The 15,852-nt window shown below is 37.0% G+C and overlaps 1 protein-coding gene across 2 annotated transcripts in view; it reads right to left on the bottom strand.

The window, feature by feature from the left end:
• LOC121295995 (cadherin-13-like) overlaps positions 1-15,852 on the bottom strand; it is a 620,407-nt gene that overhangs the window by 455,163 nt on the left and 149,392 nt on the right. For both annotated transcript variants that reach the window (XM_041221112.1, XM_041221111.1), the window contains exon 2: positions 10,560-10,671. In XM_041221112.1, the coding sequence (XP_041077046.1) occupies positions 10,560-10,671 (112 nt within the window). The remainder of the gene's footprint in view (positions 1-10,559; positions 10,672-15,852) is intronic.

Below are 15,852 nucleotides of genomic sequence, written 5' to 3' on the forward strand. Positions count from 1 at the left end.
CCTCAGCTCCTGCCCAGTCGAGGTCAATAAACAATGAATTATCTTGCACTAAGCTGCCTTTTTCTCCTGTGAAAGATTTTGAAACCTGGAGTGCACTAGCGCCCCCTGCACCAGCGCATCCAACAGATCATTTAGGGTTTGTTTTTTGTTTGTTTTGTTTTCAAGCTTTCAAACAGTTTGTTATCATAGCAGACTGCAGAGCTCTACGTAGCTCAGTGATGTCCTCCTCCAGCTCTCTCATGACTATAGCAGTGCTCTGTGTGGCGTGTTCAGTGTACTGTTGACAAAGCAACTTCACCTGCACTTTTACCAATTCCCACCACTGCCTTAATGAAGGAAAGGCATGTTTTTGCATTTTTTGCCATCTTTCCCCCCCAAAATTTAAACATTTTAAAAAGTGTTCATCTTGTAACAGTTATATGTTAAAATGCCAATACCTCCTTTTTGCGGTGAGAGAAGTGCCGCAGAGTTCAACAGGGTTCTCCCCCTTTGAGATCCTATACGGCCGGCAGGCTTGCGGCATTCTCAACCTGCTGAGAGAGGGGTGGGAGGAGCACAAAGGCTCGTCTAAAAATGTAAGGACAGGAATAATAATTTTCAAATTGACCATACTATGGTCTGAGAAACCAACTGGAAGAATAGAACTATTTCTCTATTAGTTTTGTTTAAAACTATAAAATCTGGCCAAAGATACTAGCCCATGAGACCCTTTTGCCCATGTGAACTGTCTGCCATTAGGGTGCAGATTCCTTCTAGTATCACCAGTTCATGTAGTGTTAAAATAACAAGCAGCTCCCTGACTGAGCTGAGGTGTTTCTATCTAATTGCTCATTTTCAGTGCAGTTGAAATCCCCTGCCAACAGAACAATCTCCTCAGACTGATACTAAGCCAGCACTCCATTCAGGGTTTTTTTTTTTAAAAAACACCCTCTCTCTTCAATTATTTGGAGCATAAATGTTAATAAAAACTAAGGTTGTATTTCTCACCCATACCTGAACCATTAATAATCATCCTTTAATTATATTACTGTAAAGGAGTATGGAGTAAAACATTTTGCAAATAAAATGGCTACTCCTGCACTAGCATTAGAGCCTTGGCTGAGAAATGATGTCCCCTCCCACTCACTGACCCAGTCTGTCTGATTTTTATCGTCAGTGTGTGAGAAAACTGACACTCACTCTTTTTTTTTTTAACTAAATACTCAAAAAGTGACATTCCTTTTACTGTATCTCTACATCCATTCACATTCAGAGTCCCCAAAGTAAGGTTTAGCATTAAGAGATTATAAAGAAAATGAGGACATTAGAGTACACATCAAGTAAACAGGAAAAAGAAAAAGTACTTGAAGGTGTTTAAACATTATCATCACATTTTAGAGTAGCATGTACTTTACTCATCACATTCTTCAGTCTACTGTCTCTCTTTCTATCCCTAAAGTTTGAGTATTGAGCATCACCTGCTGAGCCGAGCTCAGAAACAGCTTGATACCGGGAAAGTGATCTCACTAATCCCCCTCCTTCCTTTAATCATTTTTTAAAAAGCTTGAATACTCTCAGCGCTGTACCCTCCTCTCAATTGCTGACTAGCTGACAGCTTGGAAGTGAAGGAGGAGTCAGTGTCACTGCCTTCCTCATCACTCACCATGCTGTCTTCAATCATACTGTTCTCAGTGCTCTGACTTCCTAATCAAGCACCTGTCTCTCTCTCTGTGCTTTCAGAAAACCATCCACGTTTTGTAGCACCCTGGTGCTTCAATCCCTCTTTCCTCTTCCTATTGGGGAATTTAAATTGTCCCTGTCCATCTTCCCCTGAAACCACCACTCCCTGATTTCTGCTCTGTGGAATTCCTTGTTCCTCCAGCACTTCATCCCCCCTCATGTCTTTCTGTACAGCAGTTATAACCTGCGCTCCTAGCTCTGCCTGCTCACCGTCTCCTACAGTGCCTGAGATTTTCTTACTCGCTGGTTCTCAAGCCTCAGCCCCAGCAATCCCTGTTGTCTCATGCATTACCTGTCCTCCTGCATCCCCTGAAGCTCATTGTCATTGCTATTAATCCTTTCAGCTCCCAATTCCTCTGCCATATTCCCTGCTTGCCCAACTCCCTGACCGGTCGTCTCTGCAGTATCTTCCACGGGATTGCTCTCCCCTGAGGTCCCTTCCCCCGCATTGCAGTTTTCCCCATCACCTCGCTTACAATTTTTTGCTTTATGCCCTTAATGACCACATTTAAAACATTTCATTAATTCAGAGGAAGCAAACACAACATATTCACTCCAATCTATTCGAAATGTTAATACAATGTTAAGATCTCCATTAATATCATTCAGCAACATATACAGCTGTCTCCAGAAAGAAACAGCATGTTTCAATTCAGGAGATTTACAGCCTAGAGGGACCATTGAAGTTCCTGACATAATCTATCTCTGTCTGTTCAGCTCTCTAACAATGAGCTCATTACTCAAAAATGGCAGAATATTTGAAATTGTTATTTTTTGAGCAGGGGCTGCAAGTGGCAAAACAGAAACAAGATCCCCGTATTTGTGCACTATTCTCTGCACCAACTCTTCTTCGTTCATAAACACAACGACAGCTTTATTCATTCCTGATGCTGACCTGATATTTGCACATCCTACAGCTTAACCCAGTTCACTCTACACAAACGCTGCAAGCACTCCCGACAGACAAACAACAATAGTAGATAGATAGAAGTTTCAAACTTGAGAATGTCATTCAGTAAATGGAAGTAATTTTCATTTATTTATCTTTTTCAGAATATATCCATATATCAGCTATTTACTTTTACAACAAAAGCAGAAATAACATCTACTGTGACTGGATACAGAAAATAAATAAAAAATCTTAACAGCCTTAATGCCTGGCCACACTGGCAACTTTTGTCGATGGAAACAAGAGGAACACAGTTGTTGTCTTCGTGTTGCCTTGAAGTTTAAGGTGGTCACACGAGAGACAAGCCTGCGGTCGACAAGCTGGTGACAAGCTGGCAACAACATAATGCAAACCAATCATAATGGAACTTTATGTCACGAGACGTAAACATGCTGCAAAGGAAGACATAAAAATGTACTAATTACATTATAACAAATTATATAAATAAATAAATAATGAAGTAAATAAATAAAAATGAAATAACGAAATAAATTTATAATCTATTATTTATTTATGTATTTTTAAAAAAATTCATACATGGAAACTGCATACATGGCAAATTAATTTAAAATAAAACATATTTAAAAAAAATACGCTACATGTGTATTTTATCATTGTAGATTTGTATTTATAGCTTAAATATGTTATTGTAATCGTGGACATTAATATTCGCTTCTCCACATACACACTATATTGCACATCTATAGACTACATATAATTAATTGGATGAAACGCAGGAATCAGAATGCATCATATGCACTGTCTGTCTGATGTTATGGTTGAGCCTTATCATCACATGACACTACTATCAAATTTGATTGGCTGGTACTGAAAATGTTATCCTTGTCTTGCCTGTAAAATAAAACATTGTCCTAAGTGGGAGACATGTCGCCAGGGTGTTGCCCAGGGTGATTACATGAGGCGACAAGTCGGCAACATCTGTCGCCCCCTTGCTGCTGTCAAATAATGTCACCTGTGTGACCAGGTCTTAAAACTTAAACACTTCAAAGAATAAAAAACAAAATACAGCTGAACCTACAGTAAAACAGTGAATCCTTAATATTTACAATTCAGTGAACATCAGCATCATAATAAATTTAAACCTGCAACAAACTTTAGCTGTGTTGATATCTATTGCACTTGCTTCATTGTTGATTCCTTGATATGTTGCATTTATTTTTTACCGTTGTTGAGTTTCATCTACAATTCGTGATTGAGTTGGCTCCCTTTTTTAATTTGATGGGGCTGTCTTGTAGGTGGTCTACAGGGAGTGTCTATTTTAATTTATGCTTGAAACAGGTGGAAAATCTGTCAGAAAAGGTTTTCCCAATGTTGGTGTTTCGAAATGGCAGTTTAATGAATCACTCACTATTTAAGAAAAAATGTAAACACAAAATTCTCGGTAAACATTTCTAAAAAAAATGGAAAGACTGAAATAGAGGCCAATATTTCTTTTTTTTTTTTTTTTTTTAAGTATTTTCTATTATGTATTCTCCTTAGAGATACATGTGTAAAAACATGTTATTCTGTGACATGAGGGACCTTACAATATTTCCTGAAAGTTTTGTTGAAAAATTTTGATGTTTGGACAAATTACAAGACATTGTTTTACCTGAGTGATTGCAATAACATAATACACATTTATTCTCAGAATCTTTATAAGTAAAAATGGATACTGATCTCGATTTATTGTCTCAAAATAAATATTTATAAATTTAATAACAGTATTCATTCCATTATTATCAGTAATAAGGGGGAAAAAAAAACGTACCTGATGCATTTAGTTCATGAAATTGTATAAACTTATATCCACTTGTCTGTTGATATTTGTAAATGTTGTAAAAACACATTAAAACACAGAATCAATGTTCTAACATAATTATAAGTCAAATACATCAGATTTAGAGATTGCTGTGGCTTGGGCAGTGCACCAGGAGGAGGGGAATTTTTTTGGAAGGTGAGTACTGTTAGACTCAAATGACAATTTGGGTGCTTCAGAGCATGATACAAGACAAAGGTTTTGGCTCAACAGACAAACAATTTTAAATTTTTGTCAGAAGTTGGAGGGTGATTTAAAAAGCAAAACCTTGAATAATTGTGCAGTGCCTCTTCTTGCAAAAATTACCAGTGTCCTACATTTTTATGCTAGTGGATCATTTCAGAGATCTGTGAGATTAAGTTCTGGGGTAAGCCAACCTTTCATTTACAGATATATCTCACAGTTTACAGAGGCTATGTTAAGGAGAACAAACGTCCTGTTCCCCCGTTCAGCTGAGGAGAACAACTAACACAACTTTTTTTCACAAAGTTTATGGCTTCCCCTAGGTCCTAGGTGCTGTTGATTGCACCCACATTGCTATAGTGGCACCAAGGGACACAGAAGCTGCTTTTCGAAACAGAAAGACATTCCATTCAATCAATCTGCAAGTCACTTGTAATACTGACTACATAATAACTGACCTGTGTGCCAATTTCCCATGATCGTGTCATGATGCGTACATTTTACAGTCAGGGCTATAGTAGTTGTTTGAAATCTACCAGATTACAGATGGATGGCTATTTTGGCATGCTGTATTTAACCTTAATTTAATGTATTTAATTGTATTTATTACATGAGCTCAAAATTGCCATAGCAATCTAATTGTAGATACACACAGGATTAAGCACAAACTCTAATCCTCCTTTAATATCACCCGAGGGTCACGTCGATGTTGCTATAAACAGCCACAGGAAATGTTACAATGTATTCTAATCAAACTCCACAGCACTGTTTACAGCAAGAACACTGTGTTATTGTATTCCTATAGCATCCTACATCACCATACTCAGGACATCAAGAATAGATGTTCAGTCAGGAAACTCATGAAATAGATTACTTATTAAAGTTTAGACTAGATAACACTACTACATAATACATATTTTGACACTGCATTCCTTGCCTTGTGAGGTACCCCTCCCCACAAATTAGGTCACAGATGTGAAGAGGCTGACCGTAAGGAAGGAGGGGAAGGATAGCTACCTTGCCCCCGTTAGACAAAGCCAAAAAGTAGGTGGGGGCAAGATACTGTATAAATCTTTTCCTTGCCGATCATTGGGTTGTAAAAAAATTAAATATTCAAGAATCCAGTACCCACTATATGAAAAATATGAAAGCATATTATCCAACAGTGAATTTCTAATTTCCAAACGTGAAAAAAACATCAAAAAAATCCAATTATAACATGTCAAAGAAACAACATAACTTACTTAAACTCTCCTAAATAAATACCTGCTGTGTTTAGTTCGTCCAGTTTTATAGCTTTAACTGGTGTGTTCTTTTGAACATTAAGTAATTTACTATTCAAACACAATGGCTTTGAAAGATAAATTGGGCTGGAAAGATTCTATTAAAGTATAAATCTGTGTTTTTGTACTCACAACTGTGCCGGGAAGGTGGCACAAGTAAGAGCTGGAGTCACCCTGGTACTGCAGTGCTGCAGGACTGTTCCTTTATTGCCTCATTTGCGTGTTTCATTTGCTTCTATCTAAGCTGGATTTGAATCCCAGTCTCAGGAGATAAGAAAACAAAGCTCTACACCTGCACTGTGGCACACATAGGGCACCTGTCTCAGATAAGGGGCTTCTTTCCCCACACTGCTTCTTAGCCCTCACCTTTCAAAAGCACACAATTTAGAGTTTAGCTGATAAAACTCAAGGCTGACAGGCACTATTTTCTATTTGTAACAATGGTTCAGATTACTGGGCTATGTTATTTTCAGTAAAGGTTCAACACAATCATAATATCTGTCTGTTCTACTGATTGCAGCCCAGGTTCAAACTGTAAAAATCATGCTATTCAATGCCTATAAAATGCTTGTAAACTGTAACATCTTAAAATGGGAATAGATAGACAGGTCCTCATTATGTGGCCAGGAGCTTAACTGTTTGGATTTGGCCCTGATGTGGGGCATGTTCTCATAGTATACACTGGCTCCATTAACTACACTGAAAGTTTGAATGAACACATTAGCTTAATTAAAGTCCATCAAACAATACTCCACTTATACCCTGATGGCAGTGGTTGTTTTCAGTGCATCCTGGATATCAATACAATTGAGCATGCTTGGGATAAACCTGAAAAACGCATTTGTCATCATGGTCCTCTGCCTACATTTCTGCGCGAATCAAGTGAAATATAACTGACTGAATATTAATGACATCTTCTGTTGCCTTGTGGAGTTTATGCCACAGTGTGACTTTAAGTATTTAATTTTTCTGTTAAAAGGAAAATGCAACTGTTAATGCTAGTAACAAATTAGTCAACAATGTGGTCACAAGTCTAGTCTATTAGTCCATTAAGTCTTAAGATTTCCCAGCTTTGTATTATTTAGCACTCTTATGATTATATAAAGTCTGTATTGTTAAATTAATTAAAGTTTAGTATCATTGATTTAAAATATTTAAATGTATTTATCTAAATGCTAGAAGTATCAGAAACAAAATTCTAGAACTTGAAGCTACTGCACTAACAGGTAACTAAGATGTGATAGGTGTTACAGAAACGTGGTTGTCTGAGAGTGATGGGGACGAATATAATATTTGTGGGTATACACTGTATAGGAAAGACAGGCAGGACAGAAGAGGAGGAGGGGTGGTGCTATACATAAGAAACAGTCTTGAAGCCCAGGTGTTAAACCTGGACAAAGAAAATAGACGAATCAATATGGGTCAGAATAACAGACAAAAATTCAAAGGGCATAATAATAGGAGCATGCTATAGACCGCCAGATTAAGATGGTGAGCACAATAATCTGTTATACAATGACATTAGAAATGTGTGTAGCAAAGGAGAAGCCATACTAATGGGGGATTTCAACTTCCCCCAAATAAAATGGGAAAACCCGGTGGGTAGTGCGAAGGATGAAATAGAAATGGTGGAAATGACAAATGACTGCTTCCTAACACAATTTGTCAAGGCACTGACTAGAAGGGAGGCATGCCTTGATTTAGTCTTTTCAAATAACGAAGATAGAATAACTAAAACAGAGGTCAGAGAACCACTGGCAAACTCAGACCACAACATGGTCTCATTTGAAGTGTTTTTTAAATCCCCAAAAGTAATGACTAAAGCTAAGGTTTACAATTTTAGAAAAACAAACTATGAAGGTATGAAATGGAGACTAACAGAACTAGATTGGAGTAAAATAGAGAAAACACCCACAGAAGAAGGATGGTTGTTCTTCAAAAATGTAGTCCTAGAGGTGCAAAACAATTATATCCCTAAAGTAGACAAATCTAAATGTAAAACTAAATTGCCAAAATGGTTTAATAGATCAATTAAAAAAAATATTCAGCGAAAAAAGGCACTTTACAGAGCATTAAAAAAGGACCAAAAAGAAAGTACACAGAAAGAGTACACAGAACTGCAAACGCAAGTCAAAAAGGAAGTTAGAAAGGCCAAGAGAGAAATAGAAATGAACATTGCTAAGGGAGCTAAAACCAATTTAAAAATGTTTTTCTAATATTACAACAGCAAGCGAACATTCAAAGAGGAGATTAAATGTTTAAGAGATACAAATGGCAAAATCGTAGATGAAGAAAAAAAAATAGCAAATATATTAAATGATTACTTTTCACAAGTTTTTACAAAGGAAGATACTGACAACATGCCCCACATGTCATCCAGTTCTTATCCAGTTTTAAATAACTTTAGCATAACTGAGGCAGAAATGTTAAAGGGACTAGGAGCTCTTAAAATAAACAAATCCCCTGGGCCGGATGAGATCCTCCCAGTAGTACTCAAAGAAATGAAAGAAGTAATTTACAAACTGCTAACCAAGATCATGCAGCAGTCTCTTGACACAGGGGTGGTACCGACAGACTGGAAAATTGCAAACGTAATACCGATCCACAAAAAGGGAAACAAAACTGAACCAGGTAACTACAGACCAGTAAGCCTGACTTCTATTATATGCAAACTTATGGAAACTATAATAAGATCCAAAATGGAAAATTACCTATATGGTAACAGGGTACTGGGAGACAGTCAACGTGGTTTTAGGAAAGGGAGATTGTGTCTAACTAACTTGCTTGATTTTTTTGAGGATGCAACATCGATAATGGATAATTGCAAAGCATATGACATGGTTTATTTAGATTTCCAGAAAGCTTTTGACAAAGTCCCGCACAAAAGATTAATTCTCAAACTGAACGCAGTTGGGATTCAAGGAAAAGCATGTACATGGATTAGGGAGTGGCTAACATGTAGAAAACAGTACTAATTAGAGGAAAAACCTCAGAATGGAGTGTGGTAACCAGTGTTGTACCATAGGGATCAGTATTAGGTCCTCTGCTATTCCTAATCTACATTAATGATTTAGAGACAATAAATCAGACAAGATTCAGAACTGGGCAGACACATGGCAAATGACATTTAATAGAGAAAAGTGTAAGGTACTGCACGCAGGAAATAAAAATGTACATTATAAATATCATATGGGAGATACTGAAATTGGAGAAGGAATCTATGAAAAAGACCTAGGAGTTTTTGTTGACTCAGAAATGTCTTCATCTAGACAATGTGGGGAAGCTATAAAAAAGGCTAACAAGATGCTCGGATACATTGTGAAAAGTGTTGAATTTAAATCAAGGGAAGTAATGTTAAAACTGTACAATGCACTCGTAAGATCTCATCTTGAATATTTTGTGCAGTTCTGGTCACCTCGCTATAAAAAAGATATTGCTGCTTTAGAAAGAGTGCAAAGAAGAGCGACCAGAATTATTCCAGGCTTAAAAGGCATGTCATATGCAGCCAGGCTAAAAGAATTGAATCTGTTCAGTCTTGAACAAAGAAGACTACGTGGCGACCTAATTCAAGCATTCAAAATTCTAAAAGGTATTGACAGTGTCGACCCAAGGGACTTTTTCAGCCTGAAAAAAGAAACAAGGACCAGGGATCACAAATGGAGTTTAGACAAAGGGGCATTCAGAACAGAAAATAGGAGGCACTTTTTTACACAGAGAATTGTGAGGGTCTGGAATCAACTCCCCAGTAATGTTGTTGAAGCTGACACCCTGGGATTCTTCAAGAAGCTGCTTGATGAGATTTTGGGATCAATAAGCTACTAACAACCAAACGAGCAAGATGGGCCGAATGGCCTCCTCTCGTTTGTAAACTTTCTTATGTTCTTATGTTGTTATGTTCTTATATAATTGTGTAGTATTGCTAAAACAAGCTAACAAACGTTTAGTCGATATCAAACATGAAACAGACTCATTCCATTAGCAATTTCATTTTCGTTTCACCAAAGTTTGAAGTGCATCCAAGGCAGTTAAAATCAATGAGAACGTTTTGAAAAATCACAAGGTTGCCAATCCATTATAATTTAATCATTCCTTAATTACAAGCTCTCTCTAAAACAGAATTCTGGTCAGTCCTTTTGACTGATATGTAACTGTACACTCTTGTTATGTGTAGACCTCTTTTTCAATTCAGATCTATAACACAGCATTTCATTTATGCTTGGATAAAGGCACCTAAATAAATAAATAAATAAATAAATAATACATTTTGTAAAACTCAAAATTGTCAGATCCTACTTTTTGCAAAACAGATATCTGATTAAGCAAATTATCCTTTTAAACCTGCTTCCTGACAAGAGGTGAAAACGGCATGTATCTTCGGTCACCATTTTAACATCCAACTGTGATTAATTGCTGTTTTTTTTTTTCTTCAATGGCCACCTACAAGTTTAACTGACCTTTCTGAATTTTCTGGGCTGAACAAAGTAAGAGGAGCTGATTATTGTCCAACCACAAAACTCAAACTTCAGCCAGACCTGTCAAATAACCAATGAATCAGACAATCTCCACCTCGTTGATAACCTTCTGGTAATGTCAGTGCCCCCCTTACCTTTCAGAATGGATTCTTCCTTCCTGAATTCCGATTGGTACTCCAACTCATAGTTTTTCTTCTGGTATCCCGGCACACATTTCACATCTTCCGCAACAGCACCTAGAAAAACCTGCAAAAAAAAAAAAAAAAAAAATCATCAACTTCAGCCTTTTTCAATCCACTTTTTCAATTAATGTGTCTCACAAAGACAAATCTGCCCAATTCCAGCCTTGCTGAAGCACCCCCAGATGAGTCCAATTTTCAGCTTTGCTCAACACCTGGTCATCTAATGGTTAGACAGAGACCTGGAGAGGCCTACAAGCCACAGTGTCTCGCACACACGGTGAAATGTGGTGGAGGATCGGTGATGATCTGGGGGTGCTTCAGCAAGGCTTGAATCGGGCAGCTTTGGCATGAATCAAGCCATGTACAAGGTTGTCCTGGAAGAAAACTTGCTTCCTTCTGCTATGACAATGTTCCCCAACTCTGAGGATTGGTTTTTCCAGCAGGACAATGCTCCATGCCACACAGCCAGGTCAATCAAGGTGTGGATGGAGGACCACCAGATCAAGATTCTGTCATGGCCAGCCCAATCTCCAGACCTCAACCCCATTGAAAACCTCTGGAATGTGATCAAGAGGAAGATGGATGGTCACAAGCCATCAAACAAAGCCGATCTGCTTGAATTTTTGCGCCAGGAGTGGCATAAAGTCACCCAACATCAATGTGAAAGACTGGTGGAGAGCATGCCAAGACGCATGAAAGCTGTGTTTGAAAATCAGGGTTATTCCACCAAATATTGATTTCTGAACTCTTCCTAAGTTAAAATATTAGTATTGTGTTGTTTAAAAATGAATATGAACTTATTTTCTATGCATTATTCGAGGTCTGACAACACTGCATCTTTTTTGTTATTTTGACCAGTTGTCATTTTCTGCAAATAAATGCTTTACATGACAATATTTTTATTTGTAATTTGTGAGAAATGTTGTCAGTAGTTTATAGAATAAAACAAAAATGTTCATTTTACCCAAACACATACCTATAAATAGTAAAACCAGAGAAACTGATAATTTTGCAGTGGTCTCTTAATTTTTTCCAGTATATATATATATATATATATATATATATATATATAGACACACACACAATCCAGGACTAGCACGTGAAACAAGCAATCTGACTGGTCGAGCAAGGTTCCAGCTGTCTTTACATTGGATGGATACGGACAGTTGGAGCCCTGTCACAATTCTAAATCACTGCGCTGCCTCACAGAATTTAAAGTATCCACCAATTACCTGCAAAAAATCAATAGTAAGCAGACATGCCGATTTGGATAAAGAACAATTCATGATCTGGAAGGTAACAATAATAATAATAAATAAAATTAATAAAATTGTTGTCTTTAAAGTCCGTCACCCCAACTTTGTCATTAATAATAATGTATTTTTAGTGATTTGTAAACGTTACAGAAAAAAACAAAAATACCCTTATGCACATTATCCACCCCTCTCAGACACAGACCTTGAAAAATTATTGAAATGTGAGAGGTTGTTGTATTTATTTTTAATTCTCCCATCTATTCTGCTCAAACAGTGTCAGTGACAGAAACACACCCCTGTTGTATCTTTTCAATGGCAATGAATGTCCACAATATCAAAAATACAGATAAACTTTCTTTTGCATATTACAATAAAATTAATTAAATTTACTTAACTTAGTATGCAGTTCAAAGTTAAAATGGGTCTACTAAAAAAAAAAAAAAGTTAATTATTGATATTAAAAGATATTTAAAAAAGTTCATTAATGATCAACAAAATGAGATTACGTAAAAAAAAATGTAAAGCTGGTATATTCGTATCTCAGAGAAACTGGAGAAACGGATAATGACATAAAACGTCTTTACAGCACTGAAACACTAAGTTTAAAAAAAAAAAAAAAAACAACTGTACTGCTCAACCTCGTCTTATAAAAATAATAGATGGGCCTCTTCAGTGAGTTACAAGAAAACAATTCCATCTCAGGTTTCTGTGACAGTTTATGTGTTCGACCTTCGATCTTGTAATTCATGATGTCACAGATATATATATACACACACACACATACAGTGGCTTGCAAAAGTATTCAGACCAGTGACCAATTCTCTCATATTACCGAATTACAAATGGTACATTGAAATTTTGTTCTGTTTGATATTTTATTTTAAAACACTGAAACTCAGAATCAATTATTGTAAGGTGACATTGGTTTTATGTTGGGAAATATTTTTAAGAAAAATAAAAAACTGAAATATCTTGCATGCATAAGTATTCAATCCCTGTGCTGTGCAAGCTCCCAGTTTGCACCGATGAAAGAAATTGCCCTAACGAGGACACAATTAACTTAGCATTAGCCTCCACCTGCGAACCATTAAAGTTGCTGTCACATTTTCTGGATAAAAACCCCACTGTTAAAGGATCATTGGTAAGGCTGTGAATCTGAAGGAAAATGAAGACCAAAGAGCATTCTACAAAAGTTAGAGATAAACTAATACAAATGCATAGATTAGGGAAAGGGTACAAAATAATATCCAAGTGTTTGGCTATTCCAGTGAGCACAGTTGGATCAATAATCAGGAAGTGGAGGCTGCATCACACCACCCAGTCACTGTCAAGAAAAGGCCATCCCTCAAAACTCAACGCTCAAACAAGAAGGAGACTTGTGAGAGAAGCCACAGAGAGGCCAACAATCACTTTGAAGGAGCTGCAGAGTTCAATGGCTGGGAGTGAAGTAATGGTGCACCAGTCAACCATATCAAGAGCTCTCCATAACACTGGCCTGTATGGGAGGGTGGCAAGAAAGAAGCCGATACTCAGAAATTACCATCGAAAGCATGTCTGGAGTTTGCCAGAAAGCATGATAGTGACCCAATTGCGACGTGGGAAAGGGTTTTGCGGTCAGATGAGACCGATAGAGCTTTTTGGCCAAAACTCGAAGCGCTATGTGTGGTGCAAACCTAACACTGCCCATGCCTCAAGAAACACCATCCCTACAGTGAAGTATGGCGGTGAAAAAAAAAAAACTGAAGCTTGGGAGGAAATTTACCTTTCAGCAGGACAATGATCCCAAGCACAAGGCCAAAGCAACATTGGAGTGACTCAAGAACAAAAAGGTGAATGTATTACCGTGGCCCAGTCCAAGTCCTGATCCCAATCCCATTGATAATCTGTGGTGCTATTTGAAAATTGCGGTCCACAAGCATTGTCTAACCAACCTCAACAACCTGGAATAAATCTGCCAAGAAGAATGGGCCAAAATCACTCCGACACTGTGTGCAAAGCTGGTACATTCTTACCCCAAAAGACTTAAAGCTATTATTGCAGCGAAAAGTGGTTTACCAAATATTAATTTGTGGGGGTTGAATACTTATGCAAGCATGATATTTCAGTTTTTTATTTTTCTTAAAAATATTTCCCAACATAAAAACAATGTCACCTTACAATAATTGATTTTGAGTTTAAGTGTTTTAAAATAAAATATCGAACAGAACGAAATTTCAATGTACCATTTGTAATTCAGTAATATGAGAGAATTGGTCAAGGGTCTGAATACTTTTGCAAGGCACTATATATATTACCATTTTGCTTAAATGTGGTGTGTGTGTTTGCATGGTCACCAGGTTTGGTCTGTGATCTGTGTTTGTTTCAGGCCATGACAAAATAAAAATCTATATTTCATTAATATGTGAAATACACATTGTTAAATGTAATGATGTTCAAGGTTTGGATCAATGGTTTGTCTATGGCTCATTTACCAACTTGCTCTGTCCTTTAACGACAGTGCATTTGTCAACAGCCTAGCCATGTATAAGTGTAGTTTGTTTATGGTAAAAGGAAGAATTCTCTCCCTTTTCAATTTTATTTTATTATGCTGTAGCAACTAGGTTATTGACATAAGCAAACATGGTGGAAATTGCAAGTACATGACACAGCCCATTTTATTATTCATCTTTTCTGATCTATGAGATAAAGCCAGGCAAGTAGAATACTATTCTATAATGTTCTGTCAAAGCGTGTACAATGCTTTAAAGGATAAGATACAGTATTACAATGTTCAGTTTTAATAAATAGAAAACTATTTTATTGTGTTCATTTTGATGTCATGGTAGATAACACTGTGGTGTACGTGTGGACGCTCCTCAAACTCACAATTGAATATATTATATTTTGCTATTTGTATTAAGAATTGGAATTGCCGCTGTAACAAGAGTAGACTGTATATTCTATTTAATATGCCAGAATAAATGGGTGTTACCATTTTTTATATAAATATATAGTTCATTTTTGCCTTCGGCAGTCTGCAGTACCCAATATTGTTTTATGTTTGCATTTATGTGTGTATCTGTATGTACGTTAAAGACATTGGTGCAACACAACTTTAGAAATATTATTTTCTCTTACAGCACAGTTGTCTTTGTGTTTTTACTGATAATTGTCATTTCAGTTACATGATCCCATGGAAAACTGAAACATCTGTAGGTAGGAAGGGATGTAAAAGCTCAAACTAAATAATATCTTACCCAAAGTAAAACAAAAATAATAACAATCATCTGAACTGTTTCTCAATGGCACATTCAGTATGGGACCCTTATGGAAGAGAATGAGAGATAGCTTGAAGCATTTCCCAATACAGCTCATTGCAAAGTGCTTGGGCTCAGTTATGTAAACCCATATAATACTACAGCTAATATGTGGTGCATAATGCAGTGAAGTTTGCCAGACAATTACCAACTAGACTGGAGCCCAGTCCCAACATTCTTTGTGTCCATTAGGATAGCCAGTAAATACTTCATATCAGTACCTGACTGGAAATTAACCTTTCCATGGCTTGTGGATGGAAAAGTATAGACAAATACAGACCTTATACTGGCCAACATTGTTCCGGGGGGCAACGACAACAAAAGAAAATGCAAAAACAAGCAACATTTATAGGCATCTCAACAGGGTCTGAAACAATCTGCCAGTGAAAATATAGCTTCTGAGATGTGTTGGGCATCTGCCCTCTCCACAGACTGCATGCGCACAAAAGGCACAGTTACCAGCCGTTTCTGGGAGAATCATACATATACTAGCTCCTCTGCTATGACAGTGCTATCGTTGAACCATCTAACATCACTAATAGGAACTTTGCACCTTTTATTTTCTCTTGCTGCTGTCTTCTTTCTACCTCAGCAGTGTAGTGCATACATACTGTTGCTTGTTTGCAATTCCTAGATTTAGCCCAGTCTGTCCATCAACCCTATATTATTAAAAAATAATTAAACTAATACAGA

This window comes from Polyodon spathula, chromosome 21 (assembly GCF_017654505.1).
Source record: "Polyodon spathula isolate WHYD16114869_AA chromosome 21, ASM1765450v1, whole genome shotgun sequence".
Taxonomy (NCBI): domain Eukaryota; kingdom Metazoa; phylum Chordata; class Actinopteri; order Acipenseriformes; family Polyodontidae; genus Polyodon; species Polyodon spathula.